The sequence below is a fragment of the Dendrobates tinctorius genome, unplaced genomic scaffold, assembly GCF_039654945.1.
Source record: "Dendrobates tinctorius isolate UK_male_01 unplaced genomic scaffold, ASM3965494v1 ptg000049l, whole genome shotgun sequence".
Classification (NCBI taxonomy): Eukaryota; Metazoa; Chordata; class Amphibia; order Anura; family Dendrobatidae; genus Dendrobates; species Dendrobates tinctorius.
The window spans coordinates 5996432-6014432 of record NW_027361717.1 but is presented as its reverse complement, the minus strand read 5'-3'; the positions used below and the strand labels follow the sequence as shown (position 1 = coordinate 6014432).

The following is an 18001-nucleotide window of genomic DNA, read 5'->3' as shown; positions in this document are numbered from 1 at the left end:
AACAGATGAGCGTTTCAGAAATACTTCATCAAGGGACATTAAAATATTTTTTTTTTAGAAAAAAAAGTTCTTGGCAGTGAAGTTGCTGAAAAAAAATGACAAAAAGAAGCCAAAGATGCTTAAAGAAAAAAAAAAAGCATTGAAGGGGCTCTCCGGCTAAAATTAAAATGCTACAGGCATTCTGTGTGACTGCAGACTGCCAAATAGTTACAGTGTGTGATGTGCACACTGTCATGATTCCACTGTACATGATTCTCTCAATGCTACAGAACTGACAGAAGCGCAGAAGTCTAGCCGGCAAGTGATTGTAAGTATGCACATGGCAGACATCCCGTCATGTGACTGTCCATCCGCATGGCGAGTAAAAGGGAATCGTGAGAATGTGCGCACACCACACACACTGACGATTCAGCCGTCTGAAGCCACATACAGTGACTGCAAACTGTTACAGTGGCCATAACTAAGGACCAAAGTCTGAAACGCGTTTGCTTGTAATCCAGTTGATTACGGACTTGTGACCTTTTTTTTTTTTTTTATTTTTATTTTTTTTTTCTACAATAGAGTTTTTTATGAAGATTTGGATACTGAAACTTTTCTTCTGCATTGATCTTCGCTATATGGGTGAGCTGACCTCCTTTCTATGTTAACGTGCTCAATACTTCCAGCCATTTGCCAACGGGGAGTGTCAGGACCCCCCAATATTCTATAGTTATGTGGCGGCTTCTGCTGACATATCTCACTTGAACAATGAAGTACCTGTCTGATACCTAAATTAATGGATTTATTGCTCTTGGGGGTTGCAAATAACCTAAAAAATATTTTCCCTCTCCTTGATACATTATGGAAAAAAAAAAAAAAAAAAAATGACCAAGGTCTTCTCTTGCTCCCGTTACCTGAAGATGTCCTGACTGTCCAGATCAACGTGCAGTCCATTAATAAACAGAGCCGAGTCTCCAGGCTGCAGCCCTAAGGTGCCCTTAAAGTACTGAGCGAAACAAGAAAGCCATAAAATTAGCTCCTGCGTACATGCGAAAAATCGTACAGAAGTAAAGCATCTGACAATCACATCTAGAGCATTCACATTCTATTCCTTCCAGTGGGAAGTGTCTCTGAGAATCGGGCCGGCCCTTGTGAGCTTAGGCAGGAACATCTAGAAATTCAGAATAATGGAGCTGACTGGCAATTGTAGTTCACCATCACAACGGTTCCTGGGAAACAACATGTACGTGCGGGAGAATGAGCAGAGGAAAAACGGATCACAATGAAAAATGAATGCAAACTAATCAAATATCAATGATGTGAGGAATTCATCACTCTCCTCCCCGTTCTGCACCCTATTGGGGGCCACCTACTGAAAAGCTAAGAAAAGTTTCCAGACTTGCCCACAACGTATACACTGACTTCAGTGATACAGTCTAAAATATGAAAATGTTGCACTCTGTCTGATCTCTTTGACTTTTTTATTGGGTACAATAGCAAAGTAGACTATTCTATTAAGTCGAACAAATAACATAGATCCGGATGTGAAAAAATGATCAAGTGGAGTACAAAATTCTTGTTTTAGACACCAGTTGCTTTGATTTATACTTTGAAAACCGATGATCGGCTATTGCGATTGAGGCCCCTGATAAAGCGCAGAGGGCGAAACAGAATGTGATGTTAATCCAGTATAACACATGATTTTTCTGTGGATTTGGCTGTAGAAACACTGCCGAAAAATACTTAGCAAATCTGTGTGAACTTAACTTGATGGTGAGGTCTTTGTACATATACTGATGGCATACTACTCGGATTTGCGATTAACGTCGGATTAGTGTCTCAGCCGACTGCTAGTAGGAAATACCAAGGACACTAGAAAAATGTAGCGCCGTATTACCTCTCGGCTGCCCTCAAGGTTCTGACCTTATATATGAAACCTAATTTTGCAATCAGACAAACCGCTAAATAAAACCTACCTTTTGGTTCTCCTCTACCTCCATCCTCATGGCAGAGTCCACTACAGTCCTGGTTAATGTCCTATTTGTAAAATATTGAGTATAGGTAAATCCATCTTGTAGATCTAAGATTATTTATTACTACATGTGAGAAAAATAACCAGGAAAGTCACGCTCCAATAGATGGATGAGGTTACGGTACCTGGCCTTTGTGGGGAAGTTCTGGCTGAGATCCTTCATTACCAGGAGAGCCTCAGAAGAAGGGGCGGCCAGGACCCGAGCCGCCGTCTGGAAACTGAGATCTTACAAGAAAGATAACATTAATTAGGGAAGAAATATATTTAAGAACCATACAATCAGATCCACTGACTATGCATCCCTTATATTACAGGCACAGGTTCGACACCAGTGGAGTGAAGGATTGGGCAATTTAACCCCTTCACAACCACATACCGAAAATATTCTTTAAGCAGTTGCAGGGTAAGTATGATGCAGGCTCGTAAAGCTGAGCCCGCGCCGGACCAGGCAAATTGTTATGCAGCTTATGTAACTGCAGCGACCAGAGCGTGCCCAGTTTGCTGACGTTTAACCATTTCAATGCCACTGTCAGTAATTGAGAGCGGCATTTAAATGACGCAATTGCCACAGGCTTCCAACGGCCACCAGGTACAGGAACACAGCGGAACGATGGGTAACCACTCCAGCCGGGAGTGTGCTGGTGGCCTCTATGGCTGTCACCCTCATCCCCCCATAAAAACCAGTCTAGGACGTTATTTTACAGTTGTACTTTAGTACATAGTGTAAGCGGCCAGATGACCAGAAGTTCAACTTCCTGAAAGGAGACTAAAAAATAAAAGGTAAAAAATTGTAAAAAAAAAAAAAAAAGCTTTTAAAAAGGATGAACAAAAGAAATTTGGGAAAAAAAAACATGAGAATCACCCTATTTCTCTCCCATAAATACAAAAATATGTATATTTAAAAAAAAAAAAAAAAAAAAAAGATATTAGGTATCACTACATCTAGAAAAGTCCAATTTGTCAAAATATAAAATAAATTAACCCATATGGTAAATACCATAATGAGAGAAAATTTGAGATACCAGAAATGCATTTTTTTTTCACCACATCTAATTAAACTGCACTAAAAAGAAGTCAAAATGTTGTATCTACCCCCCCAAAATAAAAAAAAAAATAAATAAAAAAAATGTCAGCTCGCAAAAAAAAAAAGTCCTCACAATACTCCATCCACTCTAAAAATCTAAAATGTTATGGGTCTCAGAATATGGCAACAGATTTATTTTTCTTTTCTATACAAAATTCCAAAGATTTTTTTCACCAAAATAAAAACGATCTACGCTTGGTAGTACATTAATTGTGCTGACGTGGAGAATCAGCAAACCTAGGTCACTGAATGGTAAGAATAAATGGAGCAATTCAAAACTACAATTTGCCCCACATAAAGGAAAAAAAAAGTTATGGCTCTTGAAAGAAGGATAAAGAAAACTGAAAGTGCAAAAAAAATTTTAAAAATGCCCTGGTCAAGAAGGAGTTCAAGTGCCTGATCTTTCTCTACTCAGGGGACATAAGCCACTGCCGGAGGCTTGGGGCAGTGGCTTTTTCTCTTGCCAACACTGAAAATATGAACCATCGGCTAAATCGAGAGTTCATGTGTAATGGAAGTCTCAGCCGACAGTGACCTCATGTATGTCGGCATCCTAAAGCCGCCGAGACCCCTTCAAACAGCAGATCGGTGGGAGTGACGGGAGTAGAAGCCTCACTAGTTTGATATGAGGGGTTGAAACTCAGGATTTCTGGCTTCCTTCTGAAAACTGATCTGGCGCCAATATAAGGGAAGCTGTGACCGTAGTGTGAACAGAGCTCTACTGACAACATGCAGTTTCCGGTACCTTGCAGCTCCCACACCTTCAGAGGGGACATCTCATTGGTGCTTTCTACCAGATGATTCCGCAGCTCCTTCAGCTGCTCTTGTAGCTCCGGATACAGCTGCCTGCAAGGAAACATGGATTTTTGTGAGTACTCACCGTAAAATCCTTTTCTCCGAGACGCTCATTAGGGGACACAGGTTCTGTGGGTGTATGCTACCGCCATCTGGAGGCTGACACTAGGCAAACACAAGGTTAGCTCCACCCTCGCCCTGATTGCGGGCGGAAGCCAGTTTAGTGTAAAAGCAGTAGGAGAACAACAACAATCAGCCTTAATGCAGTAAACAATATGTCTGGCAAGGGACCCCCCTGATATTAAGAAAAAAAAAAAAGGCACATTAATTAAATAAACACGAGCCAACTGGCTGACAGGGTGGGTGCTGTGTCCCCCAATGAGCGTCTCGGAGAAAAGGATTTTACGGTGAGTACTCACAAAAATCCATGTTTCTCCGTCTCATTGGGGGACACAGGTACTGTGGGACGTCCTAAAGCAGTCCCTGGGTGGGAGATTGACTCACCGATCCAAGCTGCATGCACCTCTTTTGTTCAAAGGTGCGCCACTGCTGCTTGGAGTATCCTTCTACCCAGGCTCGCATCTGCCGAAGCCTGAGTATGGATACTGTAATGTTTAGTAAATGTGTGCAGGCTGGACCAGGTTGCTGCCTTGCATACCTGTTCCGCCGAGGCCTGATGCCGAAGCGCCCAAGAGGCGCCCATTGCCCGATTAGAATGTGCTTTGATCCCTGCTGGAACTGATGCACCTCTGATATGATAGGCCTCCTGAATAGCTAAACGGAGCCATCTGGCTATGGTCGCCTTTGAGGCCGCGAGCCCCTTCCTGCGCCCCTCAGGGAGCACGAACATCGTATCCGTTTGGCGAAAAGGTGCCGTCCGCGACACGTACCTCCTGAGTGCTCTCACCAGGTCTAAGGTGTGAAGAGCTTTCTCTACGCGATGCACCGGTGCCGGACAGAATGAAGGCAAGACAATATCCTCATTGATGCGAAAAGAGGACACCACCTTCGGAAGAAAGGGGGGAGCTGGTCTAAGCACCACCTTATCCTTGTGGAAAACGAGAAAAGGTGCTCGGCAAGATAGGGCCACCAACTCCAAAACTCGCCTAACGGAGGTAATGGCTACCAAAAATACCACCTTCCAAGAAAGGAACGATAAGGAAATATCCTGCAGTGGCTCGAAGGGCGCTTCCTGCAGAACGCTCAGGACCAGGTTAAGATCCCAGGTGTCCATCGGCGCCTTATAGGGGGGTACTAGATGAGAGACTCCCTGGATGAAGGTCTTAACCTGCATATTAGTAGCAATCTTTCGTTGGAACAGGACGGACAGCGCCGATATCTGTCTCCTAAGGGAGCTCAGGGCCAGCCCCGAGTCTAGGCCTGATTGAAGAAAGGCCAAGATGTTGGGAATAGAGAACGTCAGGGACGAATGACCCCACTCTCGACACCAAGTGAAGAAAATTTTCCAGGTGTGATGGTAAATTCTCGCTGAGGTCGGTTTCCTGGCGCTAACCATTGTGGCGACCACCTCACGCTCAAAACCTGCTTGAGTTAGAATCCAAGATTCAATGGCCATGCCGTCAAACACAGGGCCCCTGAGTTCGGGTGGAAGATCGGTCCCTGGTGCAGTAGATCTGGGCGCTCTGGTAGTCGCCATGGGACGTCGGTGAGCAGCCGTACAAGATCTGCGTACCACGCCCGTCGGGGCCAGTCTGGTGCCAGCAGAATAGCTGGGACCCCCTCTGCTTTGATCTTCCTGATGACCCTCGGAAGCAATGGCAACGGAGGAAACAGGTATGGAAGGCGAAACTGGTTCCATGGTAAGACCAACGCATCCACCCCGAACGCTCGTGGGTCTCGTGACCGAGCGACGAACACAGGCTCCTTGGTGTTCGTTCTGGACGTCATCAGGTCCACATCCGGTGTTCCCCACCGTTGGCAAATTTGCTGGAAGACCTCGGGGTGCAGGGCCCATTCCCCAGCCACGACCTCTTGTCAGCTGAGGAAGTCCGCTGCCCAATTTTCTACGCCTGGGATGTAGACTGCCGAAATTATCGACTGGTTCTTCTCGGCCCAATGAAGCACCTGTGCTATCTCGCGCATGGTTGCCCTGCTGCGCGTGCCCCCCTGATGATTTCATAGAATCATAGAATCGTAGAGTTGGAAGGGACCTCCTGGGCCATCTGGTCCAACCCCCTGCTCAAAGCAGGATTCGCTAAATCATCCCAGTTAGATGTCTGTCCAGCCTCTGTTTGAAGACTTCCATTGAAGGAGAACTCACCACTTCTCGTGGCAGCCTGTTCCACTCATTGATCACTCTAACTGTCAAAAAGTTTTTTCTAATATCTAATCTGTGTCTCCTCCCATTCAGCTTCATCCCATTGCTTCTAGTCTTTCCTTGTGCAAATGAGAATAAAGTTGATCCTTCTACAATGTGACAGCCCTTTAGATATTTGTAGACAGCTATTAAGTCTCCTCTCAGTCTTCTCTTTTGCAAGCTAAACATTCCCAAATCCTGCAACCTTTCCTCATAAGACAGGGTTTGCAGACCGGTCACCATTCTGGTCGCTCTTTTCTGAACTTGCTCCAGTTTGTTGATGTCTTTTTTAAAATGTGGTGCCCAAAATTGGACACAATATTCCAGATGAGGTCTGACCAAAGAGGAGTAGAGGGAAATAATGACTTCACGTGATCTAGACTGTATGCTTCTGTTAATACATCCTAGAATTGCATTTGCCTTTTTTGCTGCTGCATCACACTGTTGACTCATATTCAGTCTGTGATCTATTAGTATACCCAAGTCTTTTTCACATGTGCTGTCACTTAGCCCTATTCCTCCCATTCTATATATGCTTTTTTCATTTTTATTGCCCAGATGTAGTACTTTGCATTTCTCCCTGTTAAAAACCATTCTGTTAGTTGCTGCCCACTTCTCCAGTTTATTTAAATCTTTTTGAATCCTCTCTCTCTCTTCTCTAGTATTAGCTATCCCTCCTAGCTTTGTGTCATCAGCAAATTTAATCAGTTTACCCTCAATTCCTTCATCTAAATCGTTGATAAAGATGTTGAACAATACAGGGCCCAGGACAGAGCCCTGTGGTACCCCACTTGAGACATTCTTCCAACTGGATGTGCAGCCATTTACGACCACTCTTTGGGTCCGATCACTAAGCCAGTTATGAATCCACCTAACAGTTGCCTTGTCCATTCCATACTTAGTCATTTTTTCAATAAGGATTGTATGAGAGACTTTGTCAAATGCTTTGCTGAAGTCAAGATATACTATATCTACAGCATTTCCTTGATCCACCCAATCAGTAATACCATCATAGAAGGAAATTAAATTAGTCTGACATGACTTATTAGTTACAAACCCATGCTGACTCTGTTTAATCACTTCATTCTTATCCAGGTATTGACATACATGTTGTTTAATAATTTGTTCAAAGATCTTTCCTGGTATAGAAGTCAGACTCACCGGCCTATAGTTGCCTGGGTCCACCTTCTTCCCCTTTTTGAAGATAGGAACAACATTTGCTCTTCTCCAGTCTTCTGGCACTTCTCCTGTTCTCCAAGAATTTTCAAAGATTATGGAGAGGGGTTCAAAAATTTCTTCTGCTATCTCCTTCAGTACTCTGGGGTGTAATTCATCTGGACCTGGAGACTTGAATACATTTAGGTTAGCTAAGTGTTTCCTCACTATCTTTCTGTTTATAGATATCCTGGATTCTTCTATTCCCTTAATAGGACAGTGAATAACAGTTGATGTTACATTTCCTTTCTGAGAGAAAACAGATGCAAAATAGGAATTTAAAAGTTCAGCCTTCTCAACATCCTGTCTTACCATTTCATCATTTTCATCCTGTAAAAATCCTATAGCATCTTTGACTTTTCTTTTACTTTTGACATATCCCCAAAATCCTTTATTATTGCTTTTGACATCTCTTGCAAGCCTCAATTCATTTTCAGCTTTAGATAATCTGATTTGTGCCTTGCAGGTTCTGCAGACAGCATTATATTCTTCTTTAGATATGCCTCCTTCTTTCCATTTTATAAACATTTTTTGCTTCCTTTTTAGCATGTGCTTAAGTTCTGTGTTCATCCATCCTGGTTTCCTTAAATGCTTCCTATTCTTCCCTCTTTTCGGAATTGTTAACAACTGTGCTTTGAGAATTTCATTTTTCAAGATTTCCCATCGTTCCTGGACATTTTTGTCTTTAAGGATATCCAGCCATTGGATCCCTCCAATTCTCTTTCTGAATCCCTTAAAATCTGCCTTTCTGAAATCTAACCTTGACGTCTGAGTCTTCACAGGTCTTCCGCCTCTAGTTATCCAAAATTCTAAAATAGCATGGTCGCTACCTCCTAGGGTCCCAGCCACTTTTACCTCCTCAACCATTTCCTCCCTGTTTATAAGGATTAGATCCAAGGTAGCAGTTCCCCTTGTTTTCTCCTTTACCTTTTGGAAGATAAAGTTGTCAGCAAGAGAGGATAAGAATTTCCTTGACCTGTTAGTTTTACCTGAGAGAGATTCCCAACAAATGTCTGGATAGTTGAAATCTCCCATGACAACTATGTCATATTTTTTGGAGAACTTGGCCATTTGATGCATAAAGAGTTCATCCATATCTTCAGCTTGCACAGGCGGCCTGTAGTAAATGCCTACAATGGTGTCCTTTCCATTGTTCTGTCCTTGTATTCTTACCCAAACAGTTTCCACAGAACTCCCAGTCTCTGAAGCTTCAATCACTGTGCAGATATACGCATTTCTAACATACAATGTGACACCCCCTCCTCGTTTATCAAGTCTGTTTCTTGCAAATAAGTTGTATCCTTCTAGTCTTGTATTCCAATCATGTGTATTGTCCCACCAAGTTTCAGTGATTCCAATGACATCATATTTCTTTTCCTGTGTTAGTAGTTCCAATTCTCCTTGTTTGTTGCCCATGCTTTGTGCATTAGTATAGAAACATTTTAGTTTGTGATTGGTTTCTCTTTCTCCAATATTTTTTTTAATTAGATTCTTTCATCTTTGTTCTTCCTTTCCACTTCTAATAGCAGAGTTCTCAGTAGCATTTGTCAGGTGTATGGCTTTTTCTGGTCTTTTGCTTCCCTTCCCATGTTGTTCTAGTTTAAAGCTCTCCTTACAAGTGTAGCAAGGCGACTTCCAAATACCTGCTTTCCAGTCTTCGTAAGGTGCACCCCATCTCTAGCAAGTAGTCCATCGTATAAGTAGTTCACTCCGTGATCCAGAAATCCAAATCGTTGCTGACGGCACCATCGACGTAGCCAGTTGTTCACCTGCAGAATCTTATTCCACCTCCTTGTTCCATGGCCATCCACTGGGAGGATGGAAGAGAAGACCACCTGCGCTCCCAGTTCTTTCACTTTCTTGCCTAAGTCTTCAAAGTCTCTGCAGATGGTTTCCAGGTCGTTTCTTGCGGTGTCATTTGTCCCCACATGTAGTAGCAGGAATGGGTAGTCATCTGTAGGTCTGAAGAGTCCTGATATCCTGTCAGACACATCTTTAATTTTTGCACCTGGAAGACAGCACATTTCTCTTGAAGTTATATCCGGTCTGCAGATAGCGGCCTCTGTTCCTCTCAACAGGGAATCCCCCATGACCACCACTCTCCGTTTCTTCTTCACAACATTTTTCTTTCTCCATCCAGGAGGACTCTGAAGGCGTACAAGGTTGCTGTTTGTTGGCAAAGTCTTATCCTGATGTATTTCTTCATTGTTTTCCTGCGTGAGAGCCTGGTACTGGTTTCTGAGCAGTATGGGTGCTGACTGCCTCCTGATCCTCCTGCTTCTCTGGGTCACATGTCTCCATTCCTCTGTTTCTTCAGGTGCACTTCGAATTTCTTCTCTTTCTGTAACATGAAGAGATAATTCTGCCCTGTCCAAGAACTCTTCACCTTCCTTAATGATCTTCAACGTAGCTAACCTCTCTTCGAGATTTTGCAACTTTTCCTCCAACAGGGTCACAAGCTTGCATTTGTGGCATGTGAAGTTTGGCTTTTCCACTGGTAAATCTGTGAACATGTAGCAAGAAATGCAGCTCACCAAATGGCTCCTGGCCTCTTCCATCTTGAGATTTCTTAAAAAGATGAAAGATGAGCCAAAATTCTCCTGGTTTCTCCGATTTCCTCTTTTCAGCTGCAACGACCAAAACCCAGTGATCGTTGAGCTCGCGGAGACTCTTCACTTATCCCAGAAGGCACTGGGAATATGCAAATGATCTCCTCAAGACTCTTCCCCTGGTTTCTCCGATTTCCTCTTTTCAGCTGCAACGGCCAAAACCCAGTGATCGTTGAGCTCGCGGAGACTCTTCACTTATCCCAGAAGGCACTGGGAATATGCAAATGATCTCCTCAAGACTCTTCCCCTGGTTTCTCCGATTTCCTCTTTTCAGCTGCAACGGCCAAAACCCAGTGATCGTTGAGCTCGCGGAGACTCTTCACTTATCCCAGAAGGCACTGGGAATATGCAAATGATCTCCTCAAGACTCTTCCCCTGGTTTCTCCGATTTCCTCTTTTCAGCTGCAACGGCCAAAACCCAGTGATCGTTGAGCTCGCGGAGACTCTTCACTTATCCCAGAAGGCACTGGGAATATGCAAATGATCTCCTCAAGACTCTTCCCCTGGTCCATTATGTAAGCCACAACTGTGGCGTTGTCTGACTGTATCCGAATGGGCCGTCCTGCTAGGAGGTACTGGAAATGCTGCAGCGCCTGCAAGATCGCTCGTATTTCCAACAAGTTTATCGGAAGACGAGCTTCCTGTTGCGACCACTGGCCTTGTACCGTGTGGTGGCGAAAAACCGCTCCCCAGCCGAGGAGACTGGCGTCGGTCGTGACCACTAGCCAGTGGTCTGGGGGAAACGGCTTCCCCTGAAGAAGGGAGGATCTGGTCGTCCATCACTCCAGCGATTGCCTGACCTGAGAGGATAGCCGGCACCGCTGATCGAGGGTGAACGGATTCTTGTCCCAGGCTGACAAGAGAGCGTGCTGTAGGGGTCGAAGATGAAATTGAGCAAACGGAATTGCTTCCATTGCTGCCACCATCTTCCCCAGTATCCTCATCCCAAACCGAATGGTGTGAGGAACCGGCTGCTGGAGCTTCAGGACTCCCTGTCGGAGCGCTAGAGCCTTGTTTTGAGGGAGACTTACCAACCCTTGGGAGGTATCGAAGACAATTCCTAGAAAAACAATCCTCCGAGCTGGGACCAGAGATGATTTCTTCCTGTTAACCAACCAACCTAAGCGGGAGAGTGTATCCAGTGTAATGCTGACATTCTCCTTGCACGCCCGAAACGAGGGACCCTTCACCAAGAGGTCGTCCAAATATGGCAAGACGACTATGCCCCTCGAGTGTAAGACGGCCATCACAACTGCCATTACCTTCGTGAACACTCTGGGGGCGGTGGCTATCCCGAATGGGAGTGCTGCGAATTGAAAATGTCGCCCATTGATGGCAAACCGAAGAAACTTTTGATGCGGAGGAAAAATGGGAACGTGCAGGTAGACATCCTGAATGTCGATCGAGGCCAAGTACTCTCCCTGCTCCATGGCTGCTATAACAGAACGGAGAGATTCCATCCTGAAATGTTTGACTCTGATGAACCTGTTTAAGAGCTTCAGGTCCAAAACTGGTCTGATCGTCCCGTCTTTTTTGGGGACCGCGAACAGATTGGAATAAAAACCTTGAGCTTTTTCATGCTCTGGTACGGGAACAATAACTCCGTTGTCTAGGAGTGAATCGATGGCCCCTAGCAGTGCTTCTGCCCAAGACTCCACCTTGGGAAGTCGGGAGGGAAAAAACCGTGTTGGAGGGAACCTGATGAACTCTATCTTGTACCCTGAAGTCACCAGTTCTACCACCCATAAGTCGTGTGCTACCTCGGCCCAGATATGGCGAAAAAGGAGCAGGCGGCCCCCCACCCTGCTGCTGTCGCCTACCAAAGGCTCCGAGTCATTTGGCTGAGGGCCTCTGGGTCCTGGCTCCTCTCGACCTGGGCTGGCGAGCGCACATCCTTCCCACCGGTATGTGTCTATATGAGACCTGTCGCTCCCTATCCTGGTTGAAGCGAGGTGGGCCGGTCGAACTGGCTGCAGCCATCCATCCGGTGTTGCGAAAAGCTTGAAAACGTGTCGGGACCTGACGAAAAGGCTGTTTCGCCTTTTGCTGCGGGAGGAAGCTACTTTTCCCTCCTGTCGCATCGGAGATGAGTCGATCCAACTTCTCCCCGAACAGGTGGCCTCCCTGATAGGGCAAGGAAGTCAAGGACTTCTTGGAAATTGAATCGGCTCGCCAAGTTCTCAACCAGAGGGCTCTCCTAATGGCTATCGCGTTAGCAGCCGCAAATGCTGCACAATTAGCTGCATCCAAAGACGCATTAATTAAGTAGTCTCCAGCCATAGCAATCTGACTTGCGACCTCAGACACCTCAGCAGGTAGTCCTCTATCCTGCAAGGCGTTATTCAAAGACTCTGACCATGACATCATGGCCTTGGCTACCCACGTCACCGCGAACGAAGGGGCGAGCGCCGAACCTGATGCCTCAAAAACTGATCGCGCCAAACCCTCTATGAGCCGATCCGTGGGGTCCTTAATGGACGAGCCGCTAGGCACCGACAACAAGGACTTCGAGGTCAGGCGTGATACTGGCGGGTCCACCACTGGGGATTCTGCCCATTTCTTACAGAGTTCCGGGGCAAATGGGTATCTCGCCTCTATAGGCTTCTGACCCGAGAAGCGCTTGTCTGGGCAGTCTCTGTGGCGCTGTACTATATCCTCAAATTCTGGGTGAGTGCCAAATACTCTATGCGGGTGCTTGGCCCGCTTAAAGGCTGCCTTATGGCTCGCGGCCAAGGTAGCATCATCTTCGATCCCCTGGGATTGATTGACAGCTTCAATGAGGCTGTCCACTGTCTCCCGGCATCCCGAGGTATCTAGATCAAGTGGCTCGTCTGGGTCACGATCCAAACTCTGCCCGCTCCCGCTCGCTGGTGAAAGGGAGCGTGATGCTGAACTTCCCTGATGCCGAGGCACCGGATAAGCCGGGAGACCTTGTATGGGTTTGTTTCCTTCGCCTCTGTCTGGCATGGGAACGGCCCCTGCAGGCCGGAGGTTCCTGTGAGGCGGAGGACCCTTCCCAGACAAGCGAGCCACTATCCTTGCCTCCCTTTGGGGCGTGAAGGGACTCGATCGCCTTTGTAAGCGAAGCCATAGACAGGGATAATGATAGCGCCCATTCCGGAGGATTCGTTTCTCTGGATTGAGTCACCGAGGGAGGGTCCTGGGCACGTTCGGAGTCGCAGGCCTCGCACACTTTGGCGCTCTGCGCTCGTGGAAACGGGGCCTTACAAGAAGTGCATGCAGTGTAGAGAAAAGTGTGCATCTACCCTTTCCCGGCCATATTGAGCCTGCTAGGCGTTTTATATATCCAAACCAAAAAATGCTTTTTTTTTTCCTTTTTTTCTTCTATATGAGAGGGGAGGGGTGGGGGAGGAGAGGCCATCTTGCTGTTTTAGCGGTCTCCGCAGCCTGCACTTACCCGACCTATGCCCCCCGACTGCGTGCCCGACCTTCTGTATCTCCGTGGGGTAAGCCGACCTCTTCTCTGGTCGCGGCCTACCCCGCACTAAAGCCGGGGTCTGGTTTTATCCGGCGCCTGCCCAGCGCTCCAAGGGGCGGGCCACCGGAAGTGACGCATCGCGCCGAGGGCGGTACTTCCGCCGCGGCCTACACCGGCAAAAAGCCAGGGGCTCAATTTCCACCCCCCCCGCCCGCGGAGCCGCAGCGGCGCAGGCTACTGTCCACCGCCCCGCGGCGCCGCGCGATGCAGGGGCGGTGGCAATGGCGCGCCGCGGCCTAACAGTGGCAAAAAAGCCGGGGGTTAAATTTTTCTCCCCCGCCTGCGACGCCGTGAAATGCTGCGGCGGCGAAGGCGCGCCGCGGCCCTAGGGAGATGCACACTGCTGCCTACCACTGCTGCCCAGGAGCCCCCCGCATGCCCGTACCTTGAGTCGCTGAACACAGGATCCAGGTAGGCCCTTTAGGGCGGCCAGGGAGCGGGGGCTGGTGAGGGGATCCTGGACGGTGCAGGCACCCAAACTCCGTCCAGCTTCAGCCGAGGAGAGGGACCGTCCGCCTCCTTGCAGCACCTTCATCTTGCGTTGGTGGAGCAGTGGGGGCCGCTCGGACCGTCTTGTGCCTCTGAATAGCCCATAGTTTCTCTACCAAGTGGTGGTCAGGGCTAGGTCCGGCATAATGTCTCTCGTCGCGGGAAAGGATACGTGGAGACGACACTCGCACGTGCTCGCCCGTTGCTAGTTTGGGGAAATCGGACCCTTTTAATAGGATCCGTTGCCCCTGTCTCTTCTTCTTAGAAAAAATAAAGAAAATAAAATAAAAAAGTTCTGGGGAAAATGCCCAGATTTGTCCCACGTCGCGGGAAAGGATACGTGGAGACCACACTCACACGTGCTCGCCAGTTGATGGTTTGGGGAAATCGGACCCTTTCAATAGGATCCGTTGCCCCTGTCTAATCTTCATGGACAAAAAAAACTCTGGAGAAAAAGGACCAGACGTGTGCCTCCATAGACACTAAGCAAAAAACAGGCTTCCGCCCGCAATCAGGGCGAGGGTGTATACGGCGGGGGAGGAGCTAACCTTGTGTTGTTTGCCTAGTGTCAGCCTCCAGATGGCGGTAGCATACACCCACAGTACCTGTGTCCCCCAATGAGTCGAAGGAGAAATCCCTTGTTCTACAGGTAATTATTTCAACATTTAAAGCGAAGGCCAAACTGAGATCGCAGAATACACGAGGAAACTAGGAATAATCAGGGACATCTTCACGGCAGGAGTCAAATCATACAGAACAAGCACACTGGTGAGATTGTCCATATTTTTTTTATCTTAAATGCATGTATTTGGAGCTAAAAATCATTTCTGCAATTAGGTTTTATAAAACATGTTGCACCGTTTGACTTTTACAAGTTTTTTTGTTTCCTGACACATTTAACTATGATGTGGTCGGCGGGCATCAATCAGCTGAGAGGAGCCAACAGATAAAAGATCTACAAACTCTCCCATAAGATTGTCAGAACGAGCTCACTGATGGATTCTCTGTAAACTCATTCTGCAGCCAGCAATAGAGACTATATCAAAGATACTGTGGAAGGCAAAGGAGGCAACATTATAAATAAAACCCAATGACAAAAAGGATGTTTAGACTTAAATACGTGCATTTACAAAAGTAAATAAAATATCATATCCAAAAAGTGGTCAATCCCCAGAACAAACAGGTATGAAGTCTGCAAGCAGTACGGATATTACTAACCGCTAATAAGAAATCATGCAATGGTGACAGTAAAGTAAAAGATGAAGAACATGGGGTACAGGCAAGGACATGAGCAAAGATAGGGAATAGGGGCAGGGAACAGGCCAGCATATACATGGTTAATTACATACTACTTAAAGGGACTGTGTCAGCACAGAATGAATATTCAAAGTACAGGCGCTCGGTGCTGCATCGTGGCCAATCATTGATATATACCTTCCCACCTGCTGGTTTCCATCATCTCCTCCCTTCTGTAGCTCTATGAAGCCAGAGCTGTTAATCAAATAATGGGGGGAGAAAACAGAGGGATAACAGGTGGGAAGGTGTGCATAAATGACTTTAGCTCATCTCATGCATGTAGGAAGCCCTTTCCCTCCAACCTGCTCCACTTATTGCAGAAGATGAAGACGACAGGTACCTGAGCTTTCCAAAGAGAAAACCTTGAACCTCGTCCAGAGGATCATTGTCGCCAACCACCGTGGCATTTACGTTGTTACCTGGAATAGAGAGTAAATGCCGGAATCAGCAAGTCATGGTCATATGTGAAGGCGCCTTCTCCCAACAGCAATTTTAATATCTCTCCAAAAGTGTTCAATGGGATTTAAATACAGATTCATTGCTGTCCACATCAAAACTCGCCAGCTTAGTTTCCATCCATTTCTGGGGGATTCTTGAAGCATATTTGGGGTCACTGTCCTGCTGGAACACCCATGACCTAAAACACAAACCCAGCTTTCTGACCACTGGGCACTACATTGCGACCTAATTCTTTGGTAATCTTTAGATTTCATGACACCTTGAACACAGTCAAGGCACCCAGTGCCAGAGGCATCAAAACAACCACAAAACATCTTTGAACCTCCACCATATTTGACTGTATGTATTGTGTTCCTTTCTTTGTAGGCCTCATTCCGGTAAACAGTAGAATGATGTGCTCTACCAGAAAGCTTTATCTTGATCTCATCTGTCCACAAGACTCTTACCCAGAAGGATTATTGCTTACTCAGATACATTTTGGCAAACTGCAGCAAGTCAAATTTGGCAAACTCTTTTGTCTCAGTGTCAAAAATACACACAAAGGGTTGGTGCTAATCAATTTATCGAGCACGTCCATTGGCCAAATAAGTAATCTGTGGCCCCGGGATGGGAGCCTTGAGAACTGCCTCTTACCTGCCGGCATCGGTGTCTCTTCTTCTGATTAGCCAGCGTAGTGCAAAGCCATCATTGCAGCACGAGGCACATGTGACATCACACTAGGCCGGCTAATCAAAAGAAGACATGGATGCCATCAGGAGATAGTTCTCAAGGCTCCCACCTAACAGCCACAAAAGACCGATAAGGCCAGTGTACCAGGTCCTGCAAATATCAAGTCACAACTGCAGACAGATGGACAAACAGGCAGACCGGATCAATGCATGCTACGATTTCTTACAGACAGACCTGAGATCGCTATAGAAAATTGCAAATGTGAGTTAGAACACAGACTATCATTTGTGTGCAGTCCGTTGCGCTCAAGATCACATAAACCGAAATCATGCTAGTCTCAGCAAGGCCTTCGTATGGGACGGCTGCAGTCAGTCAGTGGCAGCACAGGTTACGTGCCGTACATACCGCCATCATGGCTGTGCACTGAGCTATGCCGCCAGAGTTATATCCCATAACCACTGATCGGCCTCAGGCACTAAGTGCTGTCGATTAGTTAAGTTCGCGGCAAAGACTAAACTGGCGGGGGCTGAGTAGTGCTTTATTTTATTCCCCCTATTAAACTCACAATTTGACAATAAGGTACATGGAATTTGGTTTTCTAAAATCAATAGCCCCTTTAACATGGGAACGTTACCCTTCACTTGTGTGTCATCCTTCGCTTTATATTCTGTACTTTTGATAGCCAATTCCACACCATAACCGGAGAGGAAGACCTTTTCTGATTGTGGATTCTAAGGGAACAAAAGGGAGAATGACGTTATAGAACAAGGCAGTGGCCGCTGTCTTCTAGGGCATCACAAGTATGTTACTCCCGAAGCAATGCTCTTATTTCTGCCTTGGGATTGTTACCCACTGAGTCAAGTCTGGAGACAGATTAATTGTATTTTACTATACACCAGACAATCAGTGTTTAAAAGTCCATTTACATGGACGGATCAGCGGCACTAAAACACCACCGAGCAGCAAACCGATCGGCAGTCATTTCATAGTCCAATTACATAGGCAGACAGCGGCAAATGATGGAACCTGGGTGATCTGTATACTAGATCACTCAGTGCACATATGGTGCCACAGTTTCTGGCTGTGTCAGTCCGTTTTACACAGGACGTTTCAACACCAAGAATGATGATGTTTTGCAAAGCACTAAAAATAATTTCACCTGATGATGAACAAGGGTTTTACTTGTTCGCAGTTGATCAGCAGCTATTTACGCTGAATAAGAACACTCAGTCATCTTTCCCTGCAGCTTATAGCACCACTCCAGCAATTTTTTTTCCAGCTCTGGAGTGGCACTTTAAGGCTGTGTGCCCAATTTGCGTTTCTAAAGAGCTTCTGCCGCGTTTTTGCCACAGCGGAAACGTTTAAAAAACGCATTCCCATGCAATCCTACGGGATTCTGCAATTGCTGTGCCCATGCTGCAGATTTTACCGCTACGAAACCTCCATGCCCTGGGTACCATAAAAAAATAGAGAATTAAAATAAAAAAATTGGGATATACTTACCCTCTGTCAGCCCCCGGTGTCCTCATTGGCGCTGGCGGCAACTTCCGTTCCCAGG

At 46.4% G+C, this 18001-nt stretch overlaps 1 protein-coding gene across 6 annotated transcripts in view; it reads right to left on the bottom strand.

Moving 5' to 3' along the window:
* UGGT1 (UDP-glucose glycoprotein glucosyltransferase 1) overlaps positions 1-18001 on the bottom strand; it is a 138180-nt gene that overhangs the window by 100241 nt on the left and 19938 nt on the right. For all 6 annotated transcript variants that reach the window (XM_073576459.1, XM_073576460.1, XM_073576458.1 and 3 more), the window contains 6 exons: positions 17078-17174; positions 15656-15734; positions 3841-3941; positions 2137-2236; positions 1956-2016; positions 894-985 (listed from right to left, as the gene is read on the bottom strand). In XM_073576459.1, coding sequence (XP_073432560.1) covers positions 894-985; positions 1956-2016; positions 2137-2236; positions 3841-3941; positions 15656-15734; positions 17078-17174 — 530 coding nt within the window. The remainder of the gene's footprint in view (positions 1-893; positions 986-1955; positions 2017-2136; positions 2237-3840; positions 3942-15655; positions 15735-17077; positions 17175-18001) is intronic.